The sequence below is a fragment of the Muscardinus avellanarius genome, assembly GCF_963383645.1.
Source record: "Muscardinus avellanarius genome assembly, chromosome: 6".
Taxonomy (NCBI): domain Eukaryota; kingdom Metazoa; phylum Chordata; class Mammalia; order Rodentia; family Gliridae; genus Muscardinus; species Muscardinus avellanarius.
The window spans coordinates 83,652,412-83,667,872 of NC_137791.1; the positions used below are offsets into that span (position 1 = coordinate 83,652,412).

The 15,461-nt window shown below is 36.2% G+C and overlaps 1 protein-coding gene across 1 annotated transcript in view; it reads left to right on the forward strand.

Moving 5' to 3' along the window:
* LOC308264100 (transmembrane protease serine 11F) overlaps nt 1-15,461 on the forward strand; it is a gene marked incomplete at both ends in the record, with an annotated part of 42,739 nt that overhangs the window by 23,644 nt on the left and 3,634 nt on the right. The window contains 5 exons of the mRNA XM_080697231.1: nt 4,074-4,141; nt 5,743-5,909; nt 8,710-8,748; nt 11,875-12,076; nt 13,428-13,687. Coding sequence (XP_080553357.1) covers nt 4,074-4,141; nt 5,743-5,909; nt 8,710-8,748; nt 11,875-12,076; nt 13,428-13,687 — 736 coding nt within the window. The remainder of the gene's footprint in view (nt 1-4,073; nt 4,142-5,742; nt 5,910-8,709; nt 8,749-11,874; nt 12,077-13,427; nt 13,688-15,461) is intronic.

Sequence of the window (15,461 nt, forward strand, 5' to 3'; positions counted from 1 at the left end):
TTGTCTGTTGGATGGAAAATCTTGTTTCTCTGGTTCTGGTGTGTGTTACCTATTTCTTCTTTGTAGTTAATCTCTTTGAGTATTTTCTCTAGCGCTGGTTTTGAAGACATAAATTCCTTCAGTTTCTGTTTGTCATGGAAGCTTCTTATTTCCCCAACTAATTTGATAGAAAGTTTTGCTGGGTAGGAAATTTTTGGCTGGAAGTTGTTTTCTTTCAGAGTTTGGAATATGTTACTCCAAGCCCTTCTGGCTCTTATGACTTGGTTTGGGAAGTCTGGAGTGATTCTAATTGGTTTGCCTCTGAATGTCACTTGGCCCTTTGTTTTTGTTGCCTTTAAGATTCTCTGCTTGGCTTCCACATTGGTCATTTTGACAATTATGTGGCGTGGGGATCCTCTTCTCCGATCCTGTCTAAAGTGAGTTCTATAAGTTTCCTGGATCTGTGTATCAACCTCTTGCTCTATGTTTGGAAAATTTTCTGCTATTACTTCCTTGATGAGATTGTTGATCCCTTTGGTTTCACTTTCTTTTCCCTCCTCTATTCCAATTATTCTTAGGTTAGCTCTCTTAAAATGGGCCCATATTTCTTCAATGTCAGATTCCTGCTGTCGGATATTTTTTTCTAGATTAGAGACTATGCGTTCATTTTTGGAATGATCATCTTCTAAGAGCGAGATTCTGTTCTACATGTGGTCTAATCGGTTGCTTGTGCTTTGAATTGAGGCCTTTACTTCATTAATTGCATCCTTTATCTCTTTTTGGCTCTCTCTGAGTTCTTTTCGAAGCACCTCTATTATTTCTACAGTTATTTTCCTGATTTGATCTTCTAGAAATCTCTGATTTCCTGTTTTATCAGGTTCTGATGTTGTGGGGTTGTGGGCATTCATTGCTCCAGTGTTATTCCTCTTTCCCATGATTTAGGAAGTTTGTACCTGGGTTCTTCCCTTGGGTCACTATGACTTCACTTAAGGTGTTCTGGATCTCGAGTCTGTAGTATCTCAGACCCCACTACTCCTTTACTGGGTTGTATCACATAGTCTCCGACCCAGAGAGTCGATAGAGGCTGCTTTAGACTGTGAGGGGTGCCAGGTTGCACGTTCTCCTATGGTGTGATATCTCTGCCACCGCCCCTCCCTCACTGGGTCAAGTCCCAGGGAGTACAGTACTGGGATTTCTCCTCTGTGGCCCGCAAATTGATTCACTGTTCTTGAGTACGCAGATGTAGCTGTACTGGATTCGGTGAATTCTCTGCTGCTGCCGCCGGTGGCAATATGGCGCCGCTGCCACGCCCTCGGCCATGAGGCTGGTGTATTTCTTCTTGGTTTTGATTTCCACTCTGAATCCCTGCAGCGTGTGCTGAGCTCAGCCACTGGGAGCTTTAGATTTTACCTGCAGCGAGAAATCCCGCCTGGCTGTTCCGCAGCGGCTCACCTCGGCTTGCTGTAGCCGTCTGGTGAATTTGCCGCTGCCACCGGCAGTATGGCGCTGCTGCCGCGGCCTCGGGCGTGAGGCCGGTGTATCTCCTCTGTGGCTCTGAGCTCTGTTCTCAGACCACTTTCTCTCTGGAGCCTGGTGATTTTTTTGTTTCTCTGGTGATGGTGTTTTCTGGCTATGAAAGGCGCTGATTTTGTGGTAATGGAGATTAGTTGTTAGCGGGGCTCTTAAGCCCCGCTTTTCTCGGTTGCCATCTTCCCGGAAGTCCCTTTTGGCATACTTCTTGAGGATAAACTGGGATAGAGTTGTAGATGGGGCACAGGTTCAAACTGGGCTAAAAGAAAGTAGACCCAGCTAGATCTACCTATTCCAGGGAGGGTAGTCACTGGAATGATTTTGCTTAATGTCATCAGATTAGAGTCACAGTATCCTAGTAGTGGAAGAAAACCCTTAGTATGCTATACCCCAACCCTTAATTTTGAAGATGTTTTGACATTGAGACAAGTGATTTTCCTATTGTGGAATGACTTTAGCTGTTGCCATCTTTTTAGCAGGAATTTTCATAAGAGTTCCTAATGACTGTGGTTTAAATAGATGAATTATCACAAGCCTACCAACTAGAAATGATAATTTTATGCCATATATTCATCATGAAAGGTGACTTTATTATTTTGACATTGGTTTAGTCTTGAATTGTGGTGGAAATTATACCAGATTTTTTGTCATTATTTTAGAAAATTGCATTATCCTAATAGAAATCTAAAAAGAAGTTGTAATTTTAGGTAAACTATTCTTTGTTGATTCTATGATAGTTTCTAAATATGTAAGCTTGATTTTCCATACTATAACTATTCTTTTCTCTTTCTTATACTAAATATTTTCCTTATGCTGGACAGGGTGGTGCATACCTGTAATTCCAGTACTTGGGAAACTGAGACAGGGGATCCAGAGACCATTCTTAGCAATCAGAGAAAACCTCATCAACCTAGCAAGATATTGTTTCAAAATAAAAAAATAGAATAGGGATGGGGTGTAGCTCAGGGTGCTGACCTTAGGTTCAATACCTAGTACAAAAAAAAAAGCAATTACTTTCCAAGAAAGTGGCTCACAGTCCTATAAAATGAAATGGCTAATCTTGTCCCATTTGTATTTCTCTTTATATACTTAATCTTATAAGTCAGTTTATATTAGTGCCTTTTCAAATTGTATCTTAATAATTTTAGTATAAGTTTTTATAAAAAATAAACACCTTAAATGTAAAGAGACTTTAAAGACCATGAACATAGGGGCAGAACAAAGCACAGGCAGATAAAGGGATAGGATTGTGTTAACACTGAGGAGACACTGGGTTGGAAGCAGAAGTATAACATACTTGGACTTGAATTTTTGAGGTATCTTTGTTTGCTAAGTATAATGAAAGAACACCTGAAGGGAAAGAAGATAGAATAAAACACATAAGCATGAGTTTCTGAGGACATGATTTTAGACTATGGCAGTTGGAAATAAGGGAAGTAGATTTAATATTAAGTAGGTAAAGTCTACTTTACATTGTTACTATTTCAGAGGAGTCAGGGGGTGGGAGAAATCTGGTGGAGTAGGAGACAGTAGTCTCTATTCTCCGAGTGTGTGGTAACTGGGAAGCAAGGCTGACAATGGAAGCACACCTCATCTCAGATTAGATGAACCTGTAATTTCTTGCTTCTGACTCCCAGTTCAGTGATCTTTGATTCTAGGCAGTGCCTCAGCAGTGAGCTGAGCCCCCTTTAAGGAACTGTAACCATTTAGAAAAACATTTCACTGAACATCCAAATTCTTCAAAAAGTCAGGCTGGAAAAACTGAGGAGTGAAATACTAATGGTATGAAGTATGGTGAAACTTATTACCAACCCTAGTACCAGTTGTGAAATCCTACATATCATAGAGATATGACTAACAAAGTGAGGATGTCATAGTCGTCACAGGATGATGTTGTTACAAGTCACGTCAAATGGTCTAGTGGTGTCCTACCCACTTAAGAAACCACCAAATCTGGTATCAGTAGTGTTCTAGATGCCATATTCTAGAATGAGTTCTACCAACAATTAGGCTTTTTGAGAAATGAGGATGCTCCTTTTAAAAATAGTACATATTTGCCGTGTGCACACATCTGTAATCTCATTACCTGGGCAGTTGAGACAGGAAGATCATAAGTTTGAGGCCTGTTACAGCTACTTAGCAAGAGCCTATTTTCAAAATAAAAAAGGACTGGGGGTGTAGCTCAGAGGTGGAATGCCCCTGAATTCAATCCCCAGTTCCATAAAATAAAAATTTAAAAAACACATACTTAATTCATTTGACCTAATTAAAATCAATAATTTGATAGTATCAAACAAGGTGTGAAATATGTGATGTACTTTATTTAATTCTCAAATCAACTCTAAAAGGCAGATGTTGTTATCTCATTGACAGAGACCTAGGAAAGTTTAACAAGTTTGTAAGGTTGTAAGACTAAACCTGGAATTAAACCCAGGTTTGGTTTTACCACTTTGAAAAGCCAATTAGAATGGCAAGGAGTTGACTGAAAACCTTGTATTTGCCTCAAGTCTAGATAAGATAAAAAGTAATAATTTTTTTAAGAGTAATATTTCTTTTTAAATCAGATGTATAAGATATTTCGACGTTCTTCTGGAGGGGGTCGACTTATCAAATCTCATGTTATCAAAATAAGGTATGTAAATCTGATTTGTGACTCTAACCAGTACTGTTAAGATGAGGTATTTAATCAACATGATTACTCAGCTGCCCTGAGCAAATCTTTGTAGTGACATAGAGATTTCATAAATCTTTTATCAACCCAGGTTATACAACTAGGCATTTCCTAATCACAATAGAAAGATGTAAAGATGTAAAGTGCTCAAAGACAAGAGACCCTCAGTTATGAAGGAGAAAAAAGATTAAAAAAATATATGAAAGAGAGGGATGTTGTGGCAACTCCATTCTGCCCCTTAGAGTCAAGTATAATGTATATAATCTTTTGTTTCCTCATTTTAAGCCTACACAAGCATCAGATTATGACTTTTTTGCATTCAGGTTTTTTAATACTAGTACAATTTTTGTTATTGTTCTAAATGCCTTTTTATTTGGATGCCTTGGTAAAAATTATTACACATGAATTAAACATGAAGTTATTATCAGAAAGTAAACTTGATTAGTAGACTTCATCCTGCATATGTTTTTTGCATGATGTCTAAAAGGCCTAAATTCCACATTGATATATATTGTTTGCTTTATTTGGTGATGGCAAAGTAAATACACCAATGCTTAAATGAATATGAACAAGGGACCCAAGCCTTTTCTCTTCCTCTTGCCCTTCTTTTTGTTTCTTTACTTTTTTTCGCCTTCTCCTTTTATATATCTCCCTTCCTTCCTTTCTTTATTTTTTCTTTTATCTCACAAACTCAATTCATTCTCAAAAGGCAGCTTTCCAGACTGCCACATCACAATACGCATGATGTGTTTGAATCATTGATGACATGATTTCCCTTTGTAAACTGCTTTCTTGAATTATTCCTACATTTACCAATTACCAAACACCAAAACAACAGTGCCTTAATACAACAAAGGTTAATATTATTTCCATGTAACAAACCAAAAAGTCAGAAGCAGAGAAAAGGTGGTTGGTGCTAATGGGTATTATGGGATGAAATTACCCATGGGATCTTTTGCTTCTGGTGGTGAGTCAAGGGAAGAACAAGGGCATAAAAAACAGTATATGAGGTTTTGTAGGAGCCAGGCCTGGAAGCAGGGGACGTCATTTCTGCCCACACCCCATTTACCAGAATTCACTAGATCATTTCATTAAATGTCAAGAGAGGTTAGAAATGAAACCCAGCTCTGTGTTCAGTAGGCAAAGGACACTGGTTTTGGTAAATAAGTCCATTGTCTCTGCCGCACCACTCAAGAATAATGACCTCAGTTACAACTTTTACTCAAAATATCTTTTAAAGGAATCCCTTTTAAGTACATGTAAAGCAAGATTTATTAAACACCGCCTCCTACAGACTCCTCTGAACCATGAGCTAAGGAAGGAAGAGAAGAGAAAATGTATTTTTCAGGAATACAACTTATTCAGTATTTTTAACATTTTGCTTTTATTTCTTCTACAGTGCTTCCAATACTTCCTAATTACTACACAAATATTCCTATTGCCTTTGTTTAGCTATCAATTAAAATTTGGTAGTCATGTACATTCAATTTAATAAGTTCTAATAGGTGAAAATAGTTCATGATTAGAGAAAGGCATCATTTGTCTGCTGTTTTGCTTCTCAGTCCAGATGATGAAGAAGGTGTGAAGATTCTTGTGGTGCTCATGTTTCGATATCCATCTACTAATAGTGCTGAAGGAATCAAGAAAAAAGTTGAAAGGAATTTATACCAAAGCTTGAAGATTAAACAATTGCCTTTGACTATAAATAAACCATCATTTAGTCTCACATGTGAGTCTTTATTTTTGCCATTTTTGTAGTTCTTTCTGCTCACAATTTCCTTTTATTTGTCATAAAAACTTGGTAAAGTCAAATACCCATTTTAAGAATTCACCACTGATAACTCTATCAGTGTAGAAGAGAAATAAGTAAAAATCAATCGTGAAGAGAAATGTAGTATTACAATTTTTAAAAAATTTTTGCTAAGCTTTTGATAAAGTTTGTACATTTATATAAGCACCAAAGAGTAGGTGCTATTTCCAACATTTTACAGGTAAGTAAGCTGAGTTCTGAGACTGAGATGTTGGCAAACTTTGGGGCTAGGATTTATTTAGTCTCAGAGGCTTTTACAGGTCAATTTTGGTGTTATATTTTATAGAATCAAAAAAAAACAAACAAAACTTATCCATGTAATAAAAATAAGTAACATGAACTGTAGAAAGGTCTTCTGGCTTATTTCCAACTTAAAACTATTTTTCATCTATTTTCTTGTTTGTTTGCATAAAATCAGAATTTTTTTGTTTTCAACTTAAAATATAATAAATGAAGTTCAAAACATTTATGAAATTAAAATAAAAAATACCTTACAAGTAGTTGGAATCCAAGCTGACAGGAATTTCTAATTTTCTTTACCAACACACAATTAGAGAGTAAAATGATATGTTTTTGAATAAGGGTTAAGTATCAAGAATAAGACTGTGTCTATTTTGTCAACTTTCAAACTCTAGCACACATCTCATATGAAATAAGTATTCCAGCTCTTTTCATTGCTTTTTGTTATGTATATCCAAGTTTCGTTTCTTATAATTTCATATAAAATGGGAAAGGGCTTTTGAATCTTTCAAATACATCTCCAAATATTAGGGGTAATGTGTTCTATTTTTATGAAGAAATTAGGAAAAATAGAGAGTGTGGTATCCACTTTGATCATTAATCAATTATATTTCAAAGTAAAGTATATTTTATAGCATTCCATAGAGGTAAATCTCAAATTAATTATCAATTTCTGATACTATAATGATCCATAAGGCATGATCACATATTCTAAATTAAAATATCCATCATAAAATTTAACTGTTATTAAATTTGTAGAGTTTCTTATTCTTCAATTTTACAAAGTAATTTTTGGCCTTCTTGGTCATGTGCAATGACTTTTTATTATATAGATTGTTTTAATACCAAAATAACTATGTTTTACTAACAAAATAACTATGTATAATCATACTCGGTAACAAAAATTCAACTACATATTATCTTCTGCCACATACATATTATTCATTTAAAAGAGATATATATCCATGAAACTTCCAGTAGGGGTTGAGTCTTAAAGTATAGTGTCTTGGCATACTGAGTACTTTAAACTGAAGGAAATCAAAAGTATCTAAGAAGCAAAATCTTTCTGACCTTCTCTCCCTTCCTCTTTTCTTCTGCTCCCCTTTGTACTGTAAGATAAGTCATAGGAACTAGAATATCTCTTCTCTGAAGCAACTGATAAAACCTAGAGATATTACTCTAACCTTGCCTTGCCTTTCTATGTAGGATCTGGCCATAAAGAAATTCTCTGACCTACCTTCTCTAATAGTAGATCAGAATAGCACACCTCTTGAGGGTCCTGCTCTATACCTGGGAAAAAGGAATGCCACCACAGAGGCCAAAAAGACTGAAAAGATAGGCCTTGCTGCCCCACAACCTCACCAACACACTTAGTCTTTTGTCATTAGCTCACACTCTTTTGTCCAGATATATACTATAGTATGTGGCTGTCCATTCTTCATTGCACTAAAGAATAAAATCAGACAATTTCCCCTGAGTTTTTGTGTCTTAATTTCTGAAAGCTCCCACCTTACCAAATTTACTAACTAAACATGTATATTTTCTCCTGCTTACCTGTCTTTGTATGTTGTACTTAAGCACTAGACAGAAGCCCTAAAAGGTCAAAGTAACTTTCTGTCCCTTACAAGAGGAAATCAATGTTCCTTGAGAAAATCGCAAAGTATTTTTCTATTTTTTTTCCTGAAAAAATAAAAAAATAAATGGCCACCAAACCAACAAAAAATCCAATGTAGATGAGTTTAAGTGAACAGGAATAAACAACTATGAAAGGAAAAAGAGGTCACAGAAAGGAAGCACACAGTGGATTGAGAGTTTGTGTGTGGGAGGAGTCTTTGCACTGGTTATATGTGAAGAGCTTCATGTTCTGCCCCCACAGTGCCTGCTATTTGAGCTACAAACTTCCCTCATCTGAGGGAAAATCCTCAGTGAGAGAAGCTTATAAACTTGCATGGACTGAATCCCTACTTTTTGTTAGAGAAAGGCCTTGAATTGGGCTCTGAGGACTTGATGCCCTCATCTCGAAGCTTGCCTTCTCATCACTGGTTACTGGGAAAAAGCTTAAACTATTTAGTCTTGGTAAACTAAGGATAGGAATCTGACAGAGGTTTTTGACTTTTACTGCAGCTTCTAAAGCAGGCTGTCAGATGCATTTTCTAATTTTAAAATTACTTTTTCCGATTTCCAACCAAAATAAAAAACTGAAATGTTCTCTGATCTTATTCTTAAGTGAAATTTTAAAATTTGAGCCCACAATCAAACCAGAGTACAGAGTTATTTAAATATTACTTGGGTTATAGACTATAAAACTATAATGTACCAATAAAATATTAAAACTAAATATTATTGGTTATGAAAAATTCCATTCTTCTTGAAATATGAATATCTCAGAAAGATAATTTATATTAATTATACCATGTAATAGATAACATAAATGAGAATATATTGTTCTTCAAACTAATTTATGTCTTGCTTATTACAGCTATCGACAGCAAAAAGATGAGAAATCTTCTCAGCAGCCGTAAGTTCCAAAATCTACAATTTGTGATTTAATTTAAAGATAATGAATAAGAGCCATAGAAAAGGTAGAAATACAATTTAAGGAGCATTTTTCTCATTTTATAATTTTATTAACAAAACATTTGGTCATTTTATTATTTTTATTATATTTAAGGTATTAAATTTATAAGTTTTACCAAATAATTTGAATTTTATGACCCATGAAATGTGATACAATTATATAGCATTGTAAATATTATGTTAATAATCCCTTTAAATATTTCATTTTAATATCCTCTTATAAGAGTGTTCTAAGTTGGTAATAAGCTAAGATGTTTCTTGTTTTTTAAGTTTTCTTGCATTTTAATTAAAATATCTGATATGTACACTTTTTATCCTCCTCCCAACCCTGCTTTATTTATTTATTTATTTATTTATTTATTTATTTATTGCGGGTCTGGGGATAAAACCCAGGGGCATTCAACCTCCGAGCTACACCCCCTGCCCTATTTTTTATTCTTTATTTTGAAACAGGGTCTCACTGAGTTGCAGAGGGCCTCACTAAGTAGCTGAGGTTGTCTGCGAACCACGAACCTCTGGTCTAAGCCTCCGGAATGCTGGGATTACAAGTGTGCGCCACCACGCCCGGCTTCCAACCCTGCTTCCTATATCCAAAAATGCTTTGCTTTTTTATGGACAATATATGCCTACTAAAAATCTTGTAAGGACACCTTCAAGTCTTTTTAAAGGTAGATATAAAGTCTAACCAACTGAGGGTTTGATATCAGAAAATGAGAACTTTTAAAGACTTTTAAAATTATTTTTTCAAATTTTAGAAAATATAAAAAGATTATTATTATTTAAAACTGTTAAAATACAAGATTTACAAAATAATAAATTGGTTCTACTTGGTCATGTCAAAGGTGAATCACGACCTACAGTTAATCTCGGGCGCTCTCTCATTAGTAAGGATACTATTCCTGGCTTTGGTTCAGATTCTCCTTTCACATCCCACTCTGTCACTTACCACATGTGTAACCTCTTTATGTTCCTGTTTATCTAAAAATGTGTTGCTGTTCTCAGCAGACTTGGATGGGAGAAAATAGCCAAAACACAGTCTCAGTCATTTTAAGGTTTATTGCGATTGTGACCAAGATAGGTTCTTTATTTGATAACATTTCATGCATATATTATATGATATATGATATTTTAGGGCAGAAAGAGAGATATGAGTACAACCTGGGAAGCAGGTTGGGCAGTCCATTCACCACAGAGCGCAGCTGATTGTGCCGGGGTCTTAGGTTCAAGTTAGTTGAGAATCTGGTCCAGATCTCCAGGTCTGACCTTAACCAGTGCTCAAACAGAACCGAAGTTGAGGAGTTGCCTGATGACTACCAGTTCATGTGAGCATTCAGCCTCATTATTTTGGTGGTTTGGAATGGCAAGGTGGCAAGGCTCCTTGGCAGGAGAATCTTTGAGTTTTTAGTCTCTGGTGCTGACAACTGTAATCCTCAGCTTGCTAGGGACTCCATGTGCTTGCCAAGACATTACAGCTGGGTGGCAGGTATTATGCCTATGTGTTGCCTATTAGGCCCAGGCTTTGTGTTCTGTGTAAGGTGCTTGTATGTTGCCCCTGATACCCTGGGAATATTGTGCCATGCTTGTGTGTGTTGTTACGCTTATTGTGTGAGAGTTATATTTACACACTGACATCATGTGTGCTTTGGGAATTAAGTCCCTCTTTGGCTTTAATGGAGTCCCTCTTTAAAAATATGTGTTCTATACAATTGCTAAAAATATAGAAAACACATAGAAAGGTATATATTCATTTTTTATGTTCAATAAATTATTTATTTATTAATCAAGTAAAAATCAAAATGGCTGCTGAATGGTCAAAAGAACAAAAATCCTTTTCTTTGCCTTAGAAATTTTATGACAGAGGGCAGATTGACATGTCTGAAACTCAGTCTGCTTCAGGGAATAATTTTCTAGAATCTAACAATACCTTATAAGGTTTGATAAACTTTAGACCAGCCAGTTGGCTTTCTGATCAGGACATTAAAATGAATTTACAAAATCTGTGCACACACTGATTTTGTGTTCATTTATAATCTCAACTTGCTTCAATTCTCTTTGTTTCTCACAAAGAAGGCTGAGCTATCCTACCCACTTTTTTTTATTCTGTTCTAGGTATGGTTTCTTTTTTTATCGGTGCATTATAGTCATAACTTTTAATGGAGTACAGGATAGTAGAGGCATACATACACACATCACTCAATTATCCCTTATCAGTTTCCACCCCATTCCCTTCCCCTCCCTCCTTCTCATGTTTGGCTTAGTGATTGACTGTGATATGCTTGTGAATGTACATCATGCACATTAGGGTATTTCCCTATTTCTCCTTCCATCCCCCTTACTTAAATTGCATTATTTGCTCATGTATAGTTTCTCCTTCTTTGTCTAGAGTTTTTCTGATTACAAAAGACCAAGGCCACCTTTGCTTGAAGGAGTGCTTGATCTACTTTATGATTTCTAGGTTTACATTGTCTATCTATTATATGTTTTACAGGGAGAGACTGAAGTCAACTCTTGTACTGAGTGCCTTGAAGAGTCAGTAAATACTTCTTTTGAGACTGATCAGTTGAGTTCTATACAATAGCCTCAGAGGTTGAATGCTAGGAAGGGTTTAAAGTGGTCAATGAAATTTTTTTTTTTTTTTTTTTTGGTATGGTGCTGGGGATGGAACCCAGAAGCTTTTTTTTTTTTTTTTAACCTTTGGGCTATATTCTCAGACCCATTTTCTATTTTATTTGGAGGCAGGGTCTAACTAAGATGCTGAGAGTCTCACTAAGCAGCTGAGGTTGGCTTCGAACCTGTGCAATCCTCCTGTCTCAGCCTCCCAAGTGCTGGGATTACAAACATGCGCCACCACGCCTGGCTTGGTCAATGTATTTTCTAAGTATCTTCACCCAATATAAACCAAGATATACATACCTATACATATAGTATGTACTTTATGTACTTTTTATATAAATAAATATATATATATGTGTGTGTATATATATATATGTGTATATATATATATATATTAATATATATTTTTTCTCTCCTTTTCATGAGAACAAACTAACACGTATTTCTGAAACAGGTTGTGGGATAAGAATGACATCTTCAAACATGCCATTACCAGCATCACTATCAACTGAAAGAATTGTCCAAGGAAGGGAGACTGCTGTGGAAGGGGAGTGGCCTTGGCAGGCCAGTCTGCAGCTCATAGGGGCAGGCCATCAGTGTGGAGCCAGCCTCATCAGTAACACATGGCTGCTCACAGCAGCTCACTGCTTCCGGAAGTACGTTTGAGTGTATTCTTTTTCCAGTCCTCTTTTGCCATTGATTTTGTTCCTCTGAAAAAACCCCACTCTCATCAGTTTGTCTGCTGCTCTATTCAGTGTGACCAGAAGTCATATATGATATTATAGCTCCTAGAATTCTAATATCTGGTGTCTAGTTTTCAGATGAATGCTCCAGTCCTAGGATTCTTGCTTTGAGTAAAATCTTCCTTTAATATATAAATAGATAAATCAGATGAAAGAAGAGCCCCCACCCCTATCTGGGTTTTGCCTGCTCATCCCTGGGACAGAGCAGAGTATAAGGAAATCCCCTGATCTTTCAGGTTTTTGTTACTCTTAAAAGTTGGTGATTCACCAGAATAGTAATCCCTCATGAAAGAGGAAATCCACTTTTAAGATTCCCCTCTGTGTCATTTCCTTCTACATATTTTCTTTCACCCAGAGAGTTTCAAGATTCTTGATATATCCAATCATTCTGGATGTGGATAATTTTTAAAAGAGTGGAATTGAACTTGGAGAAGAATTAGGAAGTTCAAGAGATGACTAGGCTAGGTAGAATTTGTCTGCAATGTAACGTTGTGGGGGAAGAACATGAAGGGAAGAACTGACCAGGCTGGATCAAAAGATGAAGGGAGCATGGCTTCCTGTTAGGGCTGCTGTGCCTTGACTATCTGGGAGGGGTGGGAACATAGGTAAAGAAACAATTTTGTATACACATGTGGGATTCAACCAGACAAATTATATTTAGACTCCAAAATCACAATAAGATGGATGTGTTAGCACACGACTGTAATTCCATTACTTGGAAGGCCAAGATGGGAGGATTGCAGGTTCAAGATCACCTTAAGAAACTTATGGAGACTCTCAGCAAGATCCTGTTTCAAAATTTTAAAAAATTGGGTTGGGGGTGCAACTCAGCGGTACAATCCATCTGGGTTCAGTTCCCAGTACCAAAACACACAGACACATAACACACACACACACACACACACACACACACACACACACACACACACACACAGTCTAGTAAACAAGAGCCAACAGATTGGATAGAGAATTTGGTGCCGAGATAAAATGCCTTAGTGTATATATTATCTAAAATCAAAATTAAGTTCTATGTAATTTGTTGAAGTTAGAGAAGAGTTTGAGTTTGTAACTAGCCAGAATTTACAAATTGGAAATTAATTCATACTAATTAATTGTACATATTTAATTGAATCATCGAGAGTATTTTTTCCCATAATGTCATCAACTGTGAATTCTCTCACAACACGGAACAGGAGAAATACAGTCTTGATCTTTTTAAAGATGAAATTAAGTATCACAAATCCTACCCTTTAATTTTTTATAGGAATAAAGACCCAAGTCAATGGATTGCTACTTTTGGTACAACTATAACTCCACCCTCAGTGAAAAGAAGAGTGGGCAAAATTATCCTTCATGAAAATTACCATAGAGAAACAAATGAAAACGACATTGCTTTGGCTCAGCTCACCACACGAGTTGAGTTTTCAAATGTAGTCCAGAGAGTTTGCCTCCCGGATTCATCTATGAGATTGCCACCTAAAACAAGTGTATTTGTCACAGGATTTGGATCCATTGTAGATGATGGTAAGTATTTTAACCTAATTTTCTTAATATAAACATATCTTGAGGTTGGACAAACTGTCTTAGGGAAGCACTCAATGGTGATGCTTTCCATGTGCGTGGCCCTGGGCAGAACAGGGAGCTTTGGGTTAAAAAGTAAAATAAATAATATCCCTATCTTTGAGTTCACAAATAAGAAAGGAGAGAGACTAATATAGAAGAAAAGAACAAGCCAGGCATGGTGGCGCATGCTTATAATCCCAGTACTTGGGAGGCCAAGACAGAAGGATCACAGGTTCGCAGACAACCTCAGCAACTTGTGAGGCCCTCCGCAACTTCGTGAGACCCTGGTTCAAAATTAAAAATTAAAAATGTGTTGGAGGTTTAGCTCAGAGGTAGAATACCCCTGAATTCAACCCCTGGTACCACAAAAAAAGGGAGAAAAGAACAGACTATGTTAGATGATACATGAAAAGATAAAATATTATTGGAGTAACTAAGTGCAAACTGTACACTTCCTAGGCATAAGTAATTTTGGTCTGCATATATTTTAAATCCCAATTATAATGACAGATTTTCTGTTTATTTCAGTTCTTCCTCATTTTAATGAGATATGATAGTCAGAAACATGAAAATGGGTTAGGAATATTTAAGAAAAATATGCATTTTCTCCTCCATCCTACCTTTTAGTGGTGTTGAAAAACATTGAATCTAATAATTTTTTAATTGAAAACCAGAACTTTAGATTTCTCATATTAGTTTACTCTGCTCTAGAGATAAATTAATTGAATATTTTAAAATAGAAAATAAGCCAGGTGTGGTAGCACACACTTGTAATCCCCGCGCTTGGGAGGTGGAGACAGGAGGATCACACAGGTTCGAGGCCAGTCTCCCTGGCTTAAGAGACCCTGTTTCCCAATAAAAATATAAAAATAGGTCTGGGAGTGTAGCCTGGAGGTAGAAGGGCTTCCAGGAACCCCATTACCACCAACAAAAAAATGTAAAGTAGAAAATAATATGTACTTAAGGTTCTATTAAGAGTATCTTGAAGAAACTAAGAGATAAGTGGGAATGAATGTGTCTTAATCAAGCTCTTTGACTAGAATTCTATATGAAAATTTTCTCAACTGTTCCATGCATATACAACTTAACTTTGTGAGAGATTCTTACAAGTTTCTTTTTATTTCTCTCCCCTGACTACTAGTTCATGGCTATTTAACAGCTTCAACCCATACCCATAATCTAACGCATAGAGTTACATGGTCTCCTCTCCTAACTCCCCACCCCTGTTCTGTTCTGTGCTGACATCGTTGCCATATATTGAGCATGCATTTTTTGTCCATACTGTGAGACTTTTTTAAATGGCACACTAAAGAATGGAGTAGGGCAAATGGACCCGTGCAGCTATGTTCTGGTTTCTACTTCTACATCTTTTGGGAAATCAATCAATTTCTATGGCATCAGTTTCTATATATGAAAAAATGAACCAGTTAGACAAGATCAATTTAATAGACCTCTCTGAGAATCTTATAAAAACTGTTAACCCACCCCTCTTGAAAATATGCATATTTTGCATATAGCTTTAATATTTTCTATAATATATAAATATAAATATACAGTATTTTGCATATAATTTTAAGGGTTTCTTGAAATATCTATAAGTGTGATATAAAACTGGAGTATGCAGCAAATTTAAAAGCTTCTACACAGCAAAGGAAACAATCAAGAGCCTGAAAAGAGAGCCTACAGAATGTGAGAAAATCTTTGCCAGCCACTCTCCTGAAAGAGGATGATATCT